At 42.4% G+C, this 17,275-nt stretch overlaps 1 protein-coding gene across 1 annotated transcript in view; it reads right to left on the reverse strand.

Moving 5' to 3' along the window:
* ALLC (allantoicase) overlaps positions 1-17,275 on the reverse strand; it is an 823,350-nt gene that overhangs the window by 526,084 nt on the left and 279,991 nt on the right. Inside the window, exon 5 of the mRNA XM_085610751.1 lies at positions 3,633-3,758. Coding sequence (XP_085466877.1) covers positions 3,633-3,758 — 126 coding nt within the window. The remainder of the gene's footprint in view (positions 1-3,632; positions 3,759-17,275) is intronic.

The raw sequence follows: 17,275 nt of genomic DNA on the forward strand, positions 1-17,275 counted from the left end.
ATATTTCCTCACAGAACCTGCAGTTGTTTGCTCGTTCTGTTCTGTTGTTATAGGAACTTATAAAGCGCAACAGTTATCCGGAGGTGTCCTGGCGCTAGTATTATACCATGGGTAAAGAAACAGTAAACTGCTATTACAGGTTAAAAAGCCAGGTCTTTAGACTCTTTCTAAATGTCAGGAGATCTGTGCTGTTTCTCAGGTCAAAAGAAGGGTCATTCCAAGCTTTTGCAGTGGGCACGACAAAGCTTTGTGCACCCCAAGAGGCGTTTATTGTGAGTGGGACTCTCACCAACTTGGCTTCCGTAAAATGCAGGGTCCTTTTAGGCCAGTACCATTGAATTTTCAGTTTCAGATACTCAGGACCTATGCCTTGAAGAGCCTTGAAAACTGTACACAGGGCTTCAGAACACACCCATTTCCTGACCGGCAGCCAGTGAAGTTTACTCATTTCCTTGGAGATGGACGCAAATTTAGGTTTACCCGACAGCAACCTCGCTGCCACGTTTTGCAGCAGTTGGAGTTTGTTCATGAAGCGTTTCTGTAGGCTCAGATAGAGGCCATTACAATAATCGAGCCTAGACAGGACAAGCGCCGTGACCACTGTCCGTTGGCTGTCAGCCGGTAGAAAGGGGAGAATTTTTTGATCATCCTAATCACATGGAAGGTGGCAGATGACATTGTATTGATCTGATCACCAAAATTAAACTTGTCATCAACCATGATGCCTACATTTTTTACCTTCCTTGAAGGTGTAGGAAGAGTGCCCAGTGTTATTGGCACATGTTAGGGATCCAAAAGTTGGCGTGATTCCCAAAAAGGATGACATCTGTCTTGCCTGAATTTAATTTTAGGCAGTTTTGTGTCATCCATCTCCCCACAGCTTCCATACAGTCGTGGAACTGATAACCTTGTTCAGTTCCTTGACCCAGCCGCAGCAACACGACGATCTGTGTGTCATTGGCGTAGGATGTCAGATTAAAACCAAAGGAGCTGATCAGTGAGGCAAGTGATGAGACGTACACATTAAAAAGTAGGGGTCTGAGTGAAGACCCCAGTGGCACTCCGCAAGGCAGGATAAAAGGTTTAGAGTGAAATGTATCCAGTGCGACTATTTGTGAACGCCCAGATAAAAATGATTTTAGGAGCTTCCAAGCTTTACCTTGAACCCCGCATGCCAACAAACGGTCCATCAGTATGTCATGATGGACCGTATCAAAGGCTGCCGACAGGTCGAGCAGAACCAAGGCGGACTTACCTCCCTTATCCAGGGCTTCCCTAATCTCTTCCGTGGACTTACTTTGTGCCGACTAGGTACTGTCACCTTCTCTAAAACCATATTGCGTAGGGTCCAACACTTGGTTATCACGTAGGAAGGCACTAAGATGCACATTCATTGCCTTCTCAATCATTTTCACTGGTAGCGGAAGGCAAGATATCGGTCGAAAGTTATTTGGATCCTTGGGATCAAGGCTCGGCTTGGGAAATGCCCTGTTTCAAAAATTGCATTAAAAAGGAGGGTGAGTGCAAGGGCTACAGGAGTCGGCGCAAGTTTAATCACTGAGACCGGTCAGGGATCAAGGGGAAACCTGACCTTGCTGCCATGAGGAGTGTCTTAGTATTGGTTAATGATATATCGGCAAATTTGTCAAAGACATGGGGGAGGGGGCCCTTATTTGGCCTTATGCACACTTGTACACTGATATCCCCACCTAATTCAACTTTTCTCAACCATGATTTGTTTTAGATTTGTTGAAAAATATAAGTTTCTCAAAAAAAAGAAAAAAAAGACACCACACCCATTTCTTGTGGAATTTTTGACAGGTCCAATAATCTAACCTAGAAGTTTGACATGTCCTAAGGAACAGTGTAATACGAACAGGGCCGACAGCACAATTGGGAAGAATTTATAACAGAATAAATAAATTGTAAATTTTATGAATAACGTTTTTTATCAATTCATGAATAATATAAAATAAATGTTAAAAGCTTTAGAAGTAGGGCCTTCCAGAGAATACAGACAAACACTCAAAAGATATATCCTCTTCAGTATAGATTCAGAATGTCTACAAACCATTCGGTAGTGGACATCATGTGCCCCTGCCCACATTAAGCTTTAGAACAATTTCCTCAGTGCCTTTGATGCATCCTTCTTTTGACACCTCCCCTATGAAGTGTGTACTTGTGGACTGGTTGACATCAAAGTTAGCTGCACTGCCATAGCCTGGTGGTCCTGGCACTGCTGCTGGTACCTGGCACTCTTTTGGGCCTCCACTAGAGTTGCTTCCGTTAGGAGCACTCCAAACCCTTGTGAGGACACTCCTACTCCTCACCAGAGAGCAGCTGAGCACCCTTGCACACTGACAGAGGTGTGGTGCTCTGTCAGTGTGCACAGGACACAGAGAGATACACCCTCAAACAGGGTGCACCTTTATAGATGTCAGGATGCTGTAAAGACCCTGTCGCGGTGAAGAGTGCCCTATTGTGGCGCTGCGAAATTCCTTGTACACCCACAGCAGAGAGGTCAATAAATATGTTTTAGTATCTGCCCGGACCACAAAGACCATGAACACTCATTTTATAAATGCAGTCAAAGCATTTCCTGGAGCCCAAATGAGGCAGTTGCTGTATTTTTTTCAGGAGCTGGATCTCAGGAACACAGGTATAACTACAAATGTGACAAGGTGCACATCTGATGCAGGAATCTGTTTGCACACGAGTTGTATATAATTCAAATGGTAAGACTAAGGGGCCACATGTACTATTTCTGGTCGCAAATTACGGGTTATAATTTTCAACCAGTATTTTCCGAATCCTCGTGGGTCGGAATCTGACCTATCTCATGCATATTAATGAGGTAGAGTGCAAACTTCAACTCACTACCACTTGTACCATCATAAGGATGGTGGCCTACTGGGCTCAGCAGAGATCATTTCTATGATTGCCTTTAAATCAAACAATCTTTTTTAAACATAGCTCATTTTCCTTAAAGGTAAACAAGCTGTGTTTAAGGGAAAGAAAAGGTTTCATAACATTATACTCCTAAAAAAAATTTTTGGGACCATTCACAAGGATAAAGGGACGCCTTATGGACACCCTCCCCTTTTGCAACTGGGTTACCACTACCTTTAAGTAGTCGGTAAAATGTCAATGTTTTGCAACTGGATTTTTGTTGTAAAACATTATTACATATCATAAGGAATAGGTGTTTGGACAGGATGCCCTAAAAACGCCCCTCCCAAATACCAACTGTGGTTGCCTAAACCCATTTTGTAATTTGGACTATTACTGAATCACTAAGTTAATTTAATTTGTACATTCGAAAAACACTGGTCACAAACTCTGGGAATTACCGAATCATAAGGTTTGCACCCACTAAATGTGTCAGTAAAGCTGGCCCTAACATCTATAATAATCAGTGAAACCTAAGGCTGTGTAAGACTATAAGTAGATGTGGTTATTTCTTTTCAGTGTGCAAGATGATTAGAGAAGACAGAGTAGCTTTTGAAAAGATTGACCTCATTCTAGCCACAAGAAATGATTTAGAAAAAAATATAAGGAAACAATAATCTATATTCATCAGTATTATTCATTCATATTGATAGTATAAAAAATAATAAATATCAATTGTTTACCTTGATTCAAGTTTGCAGCCTGGACTGATATTCTAGGAGTATAGTTGCCTGTGAAAAAGCGTGTGTCCACATCAAAGCCATGAATAACACCTGGCACTCCCAGTTGAATTATGCACCAATCATGACCTACACGACAAAAATGCAAAAGATACTGTTGCAAATGTAAAATCATTTTATAAGTGATCGATTAGACCAAACAATTTTGAAAAGTGCTTATCCAGCAGCTGCAATAGGAGCAAAACATTGCCTAGTCACATCTGTAAACTCCTCAAAATCTATTGCTTATCAAACAAATTTCTTTTTCGTTTCCGGAAACTGCTGTTGTTGACACACTGCCCAAACAACAGCATGAAATTCTATTTTGGGATTACCACTTCTACATGAGATAAGAATTGAGGATGATAATAACAGTAATTTTTTTGGACCATTACAATCAGATGGACAAACTGGAGGAGTAAGGTAAGGTAAGGTAAATTTTAGTATGCATGATTAATTAAAACCGTTGAATACATTAAATACATATAAAAATGGAAGATCCTAGTTCATAATTCAGTAAATTAAAACAAGGATAAAACCCACGTTTATACTGTGAATAAGGCAATTTAAAAGTCCTCATAAAAAGATATGATTATTGCAGTCTGCAAGACTCTGGGTAACTTGAACAGCTGGAAGTTCGAATGTAGGTTGTTGGGTTGGGCTGCCAGCTGTCATTGTCCCTCCACAGTGCGTATTGCTGTGCTCAATACTTTGATGCTAAATGCCTGGACTTCCGGTGAAGCCTGGTTTAAAGTGCTTGTGCAATCGTGATGAGCTCTTAAAATATTTCACAGGACAGACTCAAATTAAGCCCAGTTCCACCGTATTGGGTTGATTCGTGACCAGTGGGGAGGAGTTTTTGAGTCTCTTTGCAACAATGTCAAAGTATTTTGTAAGCCGGCAGTTTAGTTGCACTACAGCTGGATTGAAGCACAGCTTTACTGCCTGCCTACAGGTCCTGATGCCATACTGCCTGAATATTGGTCTTAATAAAGTTTTCCTTATATTTCTTAAATTGTTGCAAATACTAATGATGTGGATAAGATCCTCAGTGCTATGTCCGCATAAGCGACAGAGCTGCTCGCCTCCTCTCCTTTCCCAAGGTGATAGGAACGGGTTGATTGGGGCAACACCTAAACGGAGCCTAATAATTTTTTCCTTGGTTGACGCTTTTATTCCCGTTTTAAAGTATGGTTGGGGTTTGAGGACTTCATAGCTGTTGAGCACTACCCAACCATGCGCTTGTTTGGCAAGTGTTTCTTTATCCTCTAGGGCTGATATCAGTCGTGTTGCCTTTGTCACTATTATTTTAAATGAGAAGTGCGCCATTGGAGTTTCCCAAAGATCTTTCAGACCCAGAAGCTCAATGGATTCCAGAAGCTATTCTCTGACTGGCAATTTTCCAGGGCAACTTTTATCAGTCCCAGGGCGACTGATATCAGTCCCAGAGATGGGAGTTCAAGGATCCTTCCTCTGCTCCTCTGATTTCATGCAAAAATGTTATGAAAGCTCCCCTTCTTTCCACCGACTGTCAGGGCTGGCTTTAGCACTGGTGGCGCCCTGTGCGACAATGTTTGGTGGCGCCCCCCCATTGACCACCTCCGCCATAGATTCCCTCACTACCGCCATTTGATAATGCCCCCAAAGTCTCTATAATCACTGTCCTAGATTAATGTAGTTTTATAGCACCACTCATACCATTTTAAGATGTCAGAACACATCACATGCGCATTGCACACAGACAATCACCGCTGTGCAAATCAGTATCTAGGAAAGGTTATGGAAGACAGAGGCCCACAAGGAGTAGGGGTCACAGGTCATCCGTACTGGTAGGCACTATAGTTGAAGAGTCCTTGGACTGAAATGTAACACCATTGTTGAGGGGTTTCTTTAAAAATAAGAATTGATTTCTCCCCAAATGAATCCCTTTCGCAAAATTAGGACAACGAAAAACTCTAATATTTTCCTTGCAATTTACATGCAGCAGGCACATTAACCCTCTGCACTATGATGATTCAAAACTTTTACTAGACAAAGCTCCAGTCTTTCTCCAGGAAGACCATTAATCACCGGAATTGTCATTTTTATTGTTGTCTGGAATTTGCTGGGTCCATGTACGCGCATCAGGTGCTTCTGAAAGATGAATATGGCGCACCCACCCCAAGTCAGCGCCCAGTGCAGTGGCAGCGATCGCACCGCCCTAGAGCCGGTCCTGCTGACTGTTTTTGTAGCCCGAATTCCAGCCATGTTTTGGCCGGCAAAACGTATCTGGGGAGATGAATAATTGCTCGATAGGCGTTTGCTATTACTATGTCCAAAACTACAGCGTCTTTCCCTTTCAAAGCTTCTCTCCCGTAGGTTATTGTTGGCTGTAATTTAGCTTGCAGGACGTATAGCAGAGGGTCGAGTGTTAGATCAGGCAACTTCTTCTTCAAAGGCTTTATTGCTAAATAGGTCATGACTCCCTTTCTCCGCAAAAACTCCAACTGCGGTTTAAAGGAGTTGTTATGATCTAAAAGTAATCCAAGATACTTATAACTTGTTGTCTGATCTAAACGCTGCCCATCCAGGAACCAGTTTATGTTCATCTTCTTGTGGTAGTTTACTGCCATAATTTTAGTTTTTTTTAAATGTATTTTTAAGGCATTCTGTTGCGAAAAGCTGTGAGTTGCGTCCAGAAGGTGTTGGAGTACAGTAATAGTCCGGCTTATCAGCACTAGATCATTTGCATTGAGTCGATTTAACAATATCGTTGTCCTAGCTTCGGGGTGTGGGATGTGCATCTGTTGAGTTGACCCGGGAGGTCCGCTAGGAAAAGGTTAAAAAGCAGTGGGGCTAGGACGCACCCTTGTTTTAACCCTTTTGAGTTGGGAATTCTTTTTGATAGATGCGTCCCAGCGCCTAACTTCATCCTAAACTACGTATTGGTGTGCAGCTGCCTAAGTTGGTCTCAAAGAGGTTTGGGTATCCCCCATCCTTCCATTTTTTGCCAGAGCTTGGTACGATCTACATGGTCGAAAGCTGCTGTATAATCTATAAAACATGAAAATAGGGGGTATTTGCCCTCCTTCGCAGCATCCATCAGCAGGATTAATGCTATAATATTGGTTGTGGTGCCTAGCCCTTGGCAGAACCCTGTTGGCGTTGTTGGAATAATGCCATTTTCGGAGGCCCAGGAGGTTAATCTGTCTAGGATTGTCCCCGCATAGTATTTAGCCTCAATGTGGATAAGGGTGGTCAGTCTGTAGTTATTCGGGGCACTCCTTTCGCCTTGTTTGTAGATGGAGGAGTATGGTTGGAAGAGGTTTGATACTGTTTTTTTGTCAACTAAGATTTGTTGGTCTGCATTTGTGTTTTTCAGAAGGCAGGTTTTTGTGGTTTGGTTTAGTAGGACAGACACACCACTCCTGCTGATAGAGGCATTTTCCAAGACTGTTACGTATGTGGTAAGTAGAAGGAACTACACTCTGAAACATGTTATAGTCTGTTTTAGGTTTCCTCTGTGGTTTGCAATCAAGTAAAGACAATTGTAGGCCAAGTTGTAGGACAAACTGGTGCGATGGTGTTTTGGGATTGTTGGTTATGACCACTATTATTTTGCAATTTTTTACTCAACTTATTAGTGCAGATCCTCAAAGGATATTTTACATAGCTTCTGTATTGTAAAAAATGCCAGAAATAGACAAATTCACTGGTTAGTTTCTCACAGATGCCATTCCACTAGAAAGATCTCTTAACTGTACTCAGCTTTGCAATACGATTCTGTATCTATTTCGCAGCGGACAATATCTTCCACTTTGTTAGGTCGCAAACATTGATGCTCTTTTCATTGGCCTGTATACTTAGGGGCAGATTTATGTTGCACTTGCGCCACTTTTGTGCCGCCGTTGCGTCACTTTTGTGACGCAGCAGCGGCGCAAATCCTGCGCCATGGTGCGGGGTATTTACAACGTGACGCATCTGGGAGATGCGTCACGTTGTAAAGCCCTGCGCCACATGTAGGCGTTCCAGGGCAGGTGGGGGCGTTCCGGCGCAGGAACGCCTCCTAAAAGTGGCTGAGTGAAATCTACAAGATTTCACTCAGTCACTTTTAGGCCCATGCTGCGTCAAAACCCTGCGCCTGCTTGAAGCAGGCGTAAGGATTGACGCAGCATTGTAAAGATAGGGCCCCCCAGATCATTGCTGGAGCTGCGTCGCGCTTGCGACGCAACTCCAGCAATGCGCCACTTTTCGACACAGATGCGTCACGCATCTGTGCCGTTTTTGCCCCATGGTGCGCCGCATTATAAATGCGGCGCATTCATGGTGGCGCAGCAGTGGCGCATAATAACTGGCGCATCCCTGCTGATATGCAGGGATGCGCCAGTCGTCATAAATCTGCCCCTTAATTGTTTCACCAGAAGGCTTCGAGAATTTTTTTTATTTTATGTTGTGAGCAATTTTAAACAAGCATTGTTAAAGCCGATAGGTCTCGCCATACTAACCTATTGGTTTTTAGCCACGCTGCGCAGCATCCGGGATGCTCTACAGCATGGCTAAAGTTAAAGACAAACAGAAAAGCCTTTGGCGCAGCCACCTGCATATTCGTCTATGCCACAAAATGGCGCAAGCTAGATCGGTAACTAAAAAGGAAATAAAACGTGCACAAGCTATTTTTTTCTTGTAAAAAAGACAGGTGGGCGGGGGTTGCCAAATAAAACCGGGGAAGATGGGTGGAGAACAGAAAGCAACACAGGGGATGGGGGGGGGGGGGGGGGCGAGCGAACAGCGAACCAACACAGTGGAAAATGGGAAGGGAACACGGCAACAACATAGAAGGGGACACAAAATCAGGAGGGAAACTGGGAAGATGGCAGTAGCAAAGCAACACAAGAGCTGGGAGAAAGAAACATACAGTGTACGGTTAGGGAAGCAGTTGGAAGAAGGAAATGGGCAAGGTCAAAAGTGAGTGGGCGGGGAGAAGCAGCCAGACAACAGAGAGCAACACATAGTGCTGGGGGTAGAGATGTACAGGAAGAAGAGCCTCAAAAACACATGCACTGTAATAAAGTGCTTCTCACAAAAAAAGTAGAACTTGAAAAGCAAGCAGTGGAAGCAGCGATGACAGTCAGAGAGATTGTAAAGGGGCTATGCTCCATGGAAGAGACAAACACAAGACTGATAAGCTGGAGCACTAACAAAAGATAGGCAAATGAGTAACAAAAAGCCAACCAATGTAAGCCACGTGCGGGCTCCAAGCCCCTCCATGTTCTTGGTAAACTACAATATGACTCAACTGTGGACAGCGCATGCGCTGTCTCATATGCTCAACATAAAACGCTTTTCTGCCTCCTTTACAAGGGAACTTGCCAATGCTGGACCTGCACCCAGGTACTTACATTTCTTGCTATACTGTTTAAAGGGGAACAAGACGTACACTTTCATTATGTTTGGGTTGTCTACTTGGCCTAAAACATTAAAAAGACCTGTTGAACAACAGTTTGAGGCACGTCATATGGAGACAGACTTCAAAGTCAGGACTTTAAGCACACAGGCAAAACAATATATTTCCTTGAATATCTCAATCTGAGGAATACAAATGTGGATTTCCCCACTTTTATTTGACTGCACAAGAGGTGTACGATTCATGCTGACAATTATTCTTCCCCTGAAAATATCGACAACCTTATATTTAAATGTCAGGCTGACTTGTAGTTTATTCACTTTTTCCTAAGTGTGAAGTCACATGCACAGTAGTCTACACTGGGTTTCAAATCACCACAGAGGCAAATGTAGAACAGGGTCAAGCTGAATGGCAATTTTAGAACTAGTTTACTCTTCTTTTAAATTACATTTTAACTCCAGCTCTCCATGCAGTGCATCAAAACTATGTATTTTCGGAATCTTGACTCCTAAGAAAACCATATATGAATTACAAGTACGCTAACTGCTGATTCTCTGGGCAAGCTATTGTAAAACATCTAGACCCTGATTATGAGTTAGTCGAAGTGGTAATTACAAGTATGAGAGTTCATTAAAAACCAGTGGAAAATACCATCTTAATATACCTCCAGTCAAAAGCAGGTGGTAAAAATTCCTGAAACAGCAGGGAATGAAAGAAAGACTGTACATCAATACAAAAAACAATTACCAGCACAATAATGCAAAAAAAGTAATTGCACTGTGTGAGCTGAAAAACGAAAATTCACACATACCTGCACACAGGGTCAGACATACTTAACCAGCCATAGACAAGTGAAGCTCTCACAGGTTGATTGTAGCAGCTCATACTTACATTCTTCAATGCTCCACCGTGGCTTCAGCACTGCTATGCCACTATATGATCCATGTTCTGCTACAACAGATATGTAGCATGGGGATGGAAGCCAGGCCACCAATCAATGACCTCAAATGGTGCAACAATGTAGGATAAGAGCCAGAGTTGACCGAGTAAGGCTTGAACCCATAACATGAGTCAGCTTGAGATCCAGAGTGTACGCAGTCAACCATATAAAACATATTTTCATCACTACGGATACCGTGGATCCCAACATATAGATCCACTGCCATCTCCCCTTCCTGTAAATGAAATATTAGCAGCGCTAGAATTCTTTGCAATAGGCACCACACAGCAGACATTGGGATTGGTGCATGGCATTTCTCAGTCAACCTTAAGCAAAGTACTATGGTAAGGGATGCATGCTTTGCAGAGAGTGAGTGAGCAGCATATCCAGTTCCCCTTGGACACCCACACAGCTAATGCCAGCAAAGTAAACATGTATGCTATAGCTGGATTTCCAGACATCCAGGGGCAGTTAACAGCACTAATGTACACCTGATGGCCGCACATAGACAGGAACAAGAGTGCTGAAACCATGAAATGAACCACACTAATTATGTGCAAATGCTGTGTGATGTGGATTTGTGTATACTGAACTGCTGTGTTAGGTGCTCTAAATGAAACCACAATGATCCTGACAGGTAACAACATTAGTCATACTGTGGTGACATCACCTTTAAGCTTCTAGGCAGACAGATCAACCCTTTATCATCAAGATTACAGTGCAATATGTTTGTTATAGTTCGATGTCAATAAATGTCAGCAGTACTATTAAGAGTTGTTAGCCCCTATGACATCACATACATGGATCAATGTGAATATGTTTAGCAAATTACATCAGTCATTTTTCACAATAATTCTCAAGCAAGTCCAATTTTTTAACAACATGTACTTCCATTACAACTCTCTTTTTTTTACCTTGGAGACGTCTTACCCCAAGAACTTCTTTCATGTTTTCCACTCCAGACGTTGACGATGGTCATATTTTCTGTTCTCCCCACATCTTGAGGTAGAACAGAGATGTAGAATTACCACCAACTGCCATGCCTTAGTGCTAGTGCTTGATGACTCACTTAAGTACCTACAATTTTTTGCTACTGACCAAGCGTGGGTGGCACTGACCTGAGGACAAACCAAAGTTCCAACTGTCTCTGACTGTCTGCATGACATAGCAGTCTGTAACAACAGGATTGAAGCCTATGATTTATTGCAACCACCTACATCCCAGCCATGGAATACATGGGGACCGTACCATGCCTATCTACTCCGCACTGCATCTGACAATTCTCCGTACCCACTTGCTGAGGTGCTTAATTGACCTCCCACCCCCATCCCCCCACGCATGGGTGCAAATTTTCGTTCTGCTTGTCTGAGAGGCAGGATTTGGTCACTTCGTGGAGTTCCAGACAAATTCCGCCAAACGATGGGTGGTGGAATTTCATTCCCGCTTCGAGCAATGCAAGGAAAACGGGAACAGGCTCCAGCAAGCAAGCTTGTGAGCATGAGCAAGATTTGGCTTCCCCTAGCGCAATATCCAGTCGCTAGGAAATCTTTGGCTGACATTTATAACACGGATTGTCGTAAGTGGTCGCATTCAGAGGGCTGCTTCTTGAGTAGATTTTCTACTCAAGAAGCAACAAAAGCAATTTGAAATTGCATTTTGGAGTAACTATTCTACCCGAATGGACGGTTCAGGTAGTTTTTTAGCACAAAACACATTTTATTATTTGAAGTGTCACAGAGACTCCAACTTCCTCTTCCTCTCCAGAAGGCTCCTCCCAGTGCTTTGTCCATCCTTTGGTCACTTTTCATTTGGACTTTGAGGGGCAATGATCACTGTCTTCTTTGTCTGCAATCTCTTCTGCATATAACATAGGTTCTTTATAGATTTGTTTTGTGAGAACCCAAGGTAGTTAAAGAACTTTTGGATACGTTTGTTGTTTGATGGAGGAAATTCACCAGTATTTTTTTTGTTTGCTTTTTCTTTTCTTTTTAAATTAGATTGAGGGTGGCCTGAAGTTGCATTAGGGGCCTATTTAGCATTATCTTTTTTGGTTTTTCTAAAGAAAAAAGTTTGCACAGACTTGGGAGGGCTGGGGGCCTGGTTTAACAACTTTGAAAGTACCTTTTCTCCACTTTCTTATGTGTTGTTTGTGAATTTTGAACAATTATTTTGCTCATTTTACTGTGGGACCTGGTCTGCCCACGGACCATGGCCAGCCAGCCATTACTAGGCACTTGGTATATATTAAACAATTGTTTTTGAGGATTATAATTTTTTTAAACATTGATTTAAGGATGACCTTAGATTAAATGCAAAATGTGTTTTTTTGTATTTTGCGTTTTTCTCCAAAGTGCGAAAGTGTTTTGGTAGGGTAATTTTGGATGCCTTGGGAAGTTTGTGGTTGGTGAATTTTTAAAGTTGACATAATTTTCATTTTTGGCATTCCTGAATTAATGGTAGTGTTTTTTTCTTTGCTTACCATGCCTCCTTACTTTGTTGTCAAGTGGCAGTGTGTGTGTGTGTTTACCATAGGCCACCATTTTGTCTATGTTCTCCATGCAATGTGGCTGACGTCTATTTTGCTTTGTGTATTCAGTGTGCTTTGTACCAAAGGCCTGCATGTGTACTTTGTTGTACATGCCTTCCAGCTTGGTGGACATGTGACTGGCGGCCATTTTGTAGTCAGTGTGCTTTGCTTTTGCCATAGGCCTGCATGTGTTATTTGTTGTCCATGCCTTTGCATCCTAACTTTACTACTCCTAAATGCCTTTTGTGAGTATCAAAAGTTAGGATTGTTGTCAATTTAGGAGTAGTAAAGTTAGGAATCCTAACTTTACTACACTTAAATGCCTTTTGTGAATTCCGAAGGTCTTAAAGTTAGGATTTTGTCTCAGTTTAGGAGTAGTAAAGTTAGGAATCCTAACTTTACTACTCCTAAATGCCTTTTGTGAATACCGAAAGCCATAGAGTTAGGATTTTGTCTCAGATTACTTTTGTGAATCGGGCCGTCTGAGTTCAGGCATGCTAAACTTTATTTTCCTACCTTGTTCCTAGGGGTAGTTATGTGTATAAGATTTTACAAGCAAACCCCCATTCTATCCTATAGGAACAGTTAGCCTTGCAATGGTGAAAAACGGAATTGGCAGTATTTCACTATCAGGGCATGCCACACACACCAGGGCATGTCCTACCTTATACATACACTGCCTCCTGCCCACAGGGGTACCTTGGACCTACCTTAGGGGTGACTGTAAGAAAAGGGATGGGTAGGGCCTGGCAAGAGGGTGTACTTGCCAAGTCGACATGGCAGTAATAGACTGCACACAGATACTGCAGTGGCAAATCTGAGTTATATTTACATGCTGCTGATGTGGGTGGCACAATCAGTGCTGCAGGTCCACTTAGCAGCATTTGATTTACAGGCCCTGGGCACGCACAGTGCACTGTACTAGGGACTGAATAGTAGATCAAATATGCCAATCATGGAATCACTAATCCATAACAATAATTTACAAAGGGAGCACCTGCACTTTGGCCCTGAACAGCTGGGGCAAAGTGCCCAAAGCATCTAGACCAGCAAAAACGAGGTCCAACACACAGCAAAAACACAGGAGGCAAAGGTAAAGATACAGGGGAAACCCACGTTAATGGTGCCAGGTCTAACATCCACATTTCGCTTCAGCTATGCTTAATAGAATTGTGTAATCCTGTCCTGATGATGACCTGAAACAACACAGGTCTAAACGCTGTCAACAAAATTCAGCACATTTACGGCTTCTTGGGTCCTAACATGTCTCTAATAAATTGTATCCACAGTATTCATGGTGTGGACCAATTTTAAAAACTGTGCTGTCTTGCTGTTTCACCATATTGTGTGTCTTGCCTTGCGATGTTCACCTTGCCATGAGCACTTTGGTGTGCACCTATACTTTGGGTTAGACCTGCATACAAGTTCAATTACACAACACAAAAATGTAACACAGAGAGTGGAGCATGGGAAGACAATTGATCCTCAGAGGTCAAATCATTAACCCAATAAACGCAACAGAGCCAAACAGACGCTCTTCACAAATAATTGAGCTTTCACCTACAATCATGATTAATCCTTCAACAACATCCCACAACGAAAGTCAAATTCCTGCACAAATGAACACGTCAGCTTCCACGCTAGGAGCCAATCACCATATTCACCAAGAAAAAGTGAGAAGAAAGACGAGAAAGCCTGCTATGCCACCAAACAAAGGGGATTATTCTACAACATCCACCCAAACACCATTCAACCACAAATATTTAACTCGCCAGACAGTAGGAGCCCACCTCTTAATCTAATAAAAAGCCCACATACCTCCCCCCGAGGTCGAAGAAAAATAAGAAGCATAATCAATGCCATACCTAAGATAAAGGTCATTGAGTCATTAGAGGGTGAATTACTAAACAATCAATCATCAAGTCTCCCGAGCTCATCCTTCATCCCCCCCTGCTCTTTCGAGGATCCCAGATACTCAGAATCTAAACTCCAGTAACCTTCTACAAACCATTTACAAAGCTATACTGGATCTGAAGAATATTGTGCGTCTCACAGAAAACGCACTCTCCAAATTAAAAAATATGCAAGAGGTAGTACTCTTACTACATAACAACAACATAAAAGCAACACCAATGTCTCTATCAAACAGACATCATCGACCTCGCAAACTCCATAGGTACCTATCGGATGAGGAAACGCAAGCACTACGGCAATCCTACGAGCCGTCTCCGACCACAACTAACCCACGTAACAAGAACAGTGTAAACGTAATCAGCTCAGTCTCAATCAACTCCTTCAGGGAAGTCAGGCCCAGTGACAGAAAAATAAATACGCATAACCTGAAGCAAATAACGCTAACCACCTCGAATCAAGACCCCATCCGGGATTCTCAGAAACAGATCACAGAGCTACTAATCAACTGCTGTCCAGCAGTGAAACACGCGTCAGACATCGCTGATCTTATCCTGAATCAGGAGATAGATGTTGCGATCCTAACTGAAACATGGCTCACTGAATCTTCCTCGCCATGTTTGGATCTACTGGTGCCCCCTAACTATTTCATTGTGAGGCAAGACAGGCTAAAGAGAAAAGGAGGGGTATTGCAGTCATTCATCGTTCAGAGCTCTTGGTTACTCCATTGTCTGCCGACCCTCTTAACTCATGTGAATACCTCGCACTCTCCATAGTTAATACCGAGAGACAGCTATGCAAGGTCCATGCATTATATCACCCACCAGGCAAGAATGAACCTTTTATCGACCACTTAATGGAGATCATCATGGCAAATGCTTCCCCACACTCTAATGACATATCCCTAGGAGGCTTCAACTTACACTGGAACAATCCTAATGACAGCCAGGTCAACATCATCAAAGACTTCCCAGCAGATCAAAACCTAGTACAAGCCTGCGCGCTTCCAACGCACGTGAAAAGCTCCATGCTAGACTGGATCATATACAAAGATGAAGCTGTGATCTTAACCTTAATCATGCCTTGTGACTGGTCAGATCATCACATAATAATCTTCCAAATTCCTAGAGTATTAAAGAAAAAACGCACTCAACCAATCAAACCCAAACAATGGGTAAGGACCACAAAGAACGTGGACAATAAGAAGCTTGCTTCGATGTGCAGGAGGGATTTTTCCCCTCCCAGAAACCAGCGAACTCTCGGAGCACTACAATGCAAAGATGTCAGAGATAATGGGCACTATTGCACCGTTAAAACTAAAACGAACTTCGAACAAAGAGAAAAATGCCTGGTTCAGCGGAACACTAAATGAAGAAAGACGTAAACGGAGACTAGCAGAACAGAAATGGAGACAACTACCATCATCCCCACAACTAAAAATGCTTAGAAAAACCAAAAATGCCTACAATAAAAATATTCTGAAGCCCAAAAAAGAATTCTTCAGAACGGAATTGGAGAATGCAAAAAGCAGACCTCGGAAACTCTTTAAACCGGTTAAACAGCAATGAAACAAAACTTACAAATACGCACTGGAATCAACAAAATCTCAAATTAGCTGTGAAGTATTCGCAAACCTCTTTACATCCAAGGCCACGTCCTTGGAATGTGAGTTTTATTAAGACAACAGCATCTTCATGGGAGGCTTCACAACCAAGTGACTCATCAATGCCCAATCATTCAATAACCAAAAATGAAGCTCAATGGTCCACTTTTAACCTATATGATTAGAACGACATCCTTAAAACCTTTTCGGCCATTAAGCCTAACAATCATTTCAACGATCCACTCCCTGCAAAATTTGTGCCGTAGATTGACAAGTAGATCATCCCCAGTTGGACATCAATAGTAATGCCCTGTCTCAAGGATCCTTCCCAGTCTAAAAATGGGACAGGTCATTCCCATCATAAAGAAACCGACAGAGAATCCAGCTGAACATAGCAATTTTCAGCCAGTAACAAACATTACCATATTAGCTAAAGTGATAAAAAACATTGTTCAGCAACAACTACGTCATCACATATATAAATTCCAACTACTAGACGATTGCCAATCAGGATTTAGACCTAATCATAGTACGGAAACTGCAATTCTGCACGTAGTAGACAAAGCATTACTCGCTCTGGACCAAAACAAAGCTTGTCTTTTAATCCTTCTTAATTTATCATCTGCATTCGACACAGTTAACCACAAAATGTTGCTAGAACGACTGGAGAACAGGATAGGTTTTTCCGGGAACGTTCTTGAATGGTTCAAGTCCTACTTGAGGAACAGATCACAAAGATTTCTGGTGAGTAAGAACCTGTCAACATCCTCCCCCATTCAGATAGGGGTTCCACAAGGATCAACCCTCTCCCCTTTACTATTCAACTTATATGTGGAACCTCTAATGGATATACTCCACCGTGCCAACATCCTTTTCCACATGTACGCTGATCAAACTCAGATTTACATTAAGATTTCCTTTTTGGAGGAGATCAGAACAATGAACAAAGCTTTAAGGGCAACGATGCAATGGTTAACACGCAATTGGCTTACACTACATGCAAAAAAAACAGAATTCCTCCTAATTTCCCGCACCAAAAGCCCGCCCACTATAAAAGAATGGACCGACTTGATCACTCCACTCAACTGCACCCCGATCATTGTAGATTCAACCAAATCTCTAAGAATCACTCTAGACCTAAGCCTAAACATGCAATCACACATCAACACGTTGGCTAGAAATGCAACATTTCATCTGAGCTATTTTAAGAAATTGAAACCTTTCATCGAAACAGCAGACCTCA

Source organism: Triturus cristatus, chromosome 6 (genome assembly GCF_964204655.1).
Source record: "Triturus cristatus chromosome 6, aTriCri1.1, whole genome shotgun sequence".
NCBI lineage: Eukaryota > Metazoa > Chordata > Amphibia > Caudata > Salamandridae > Triturus > Triturus cristatus.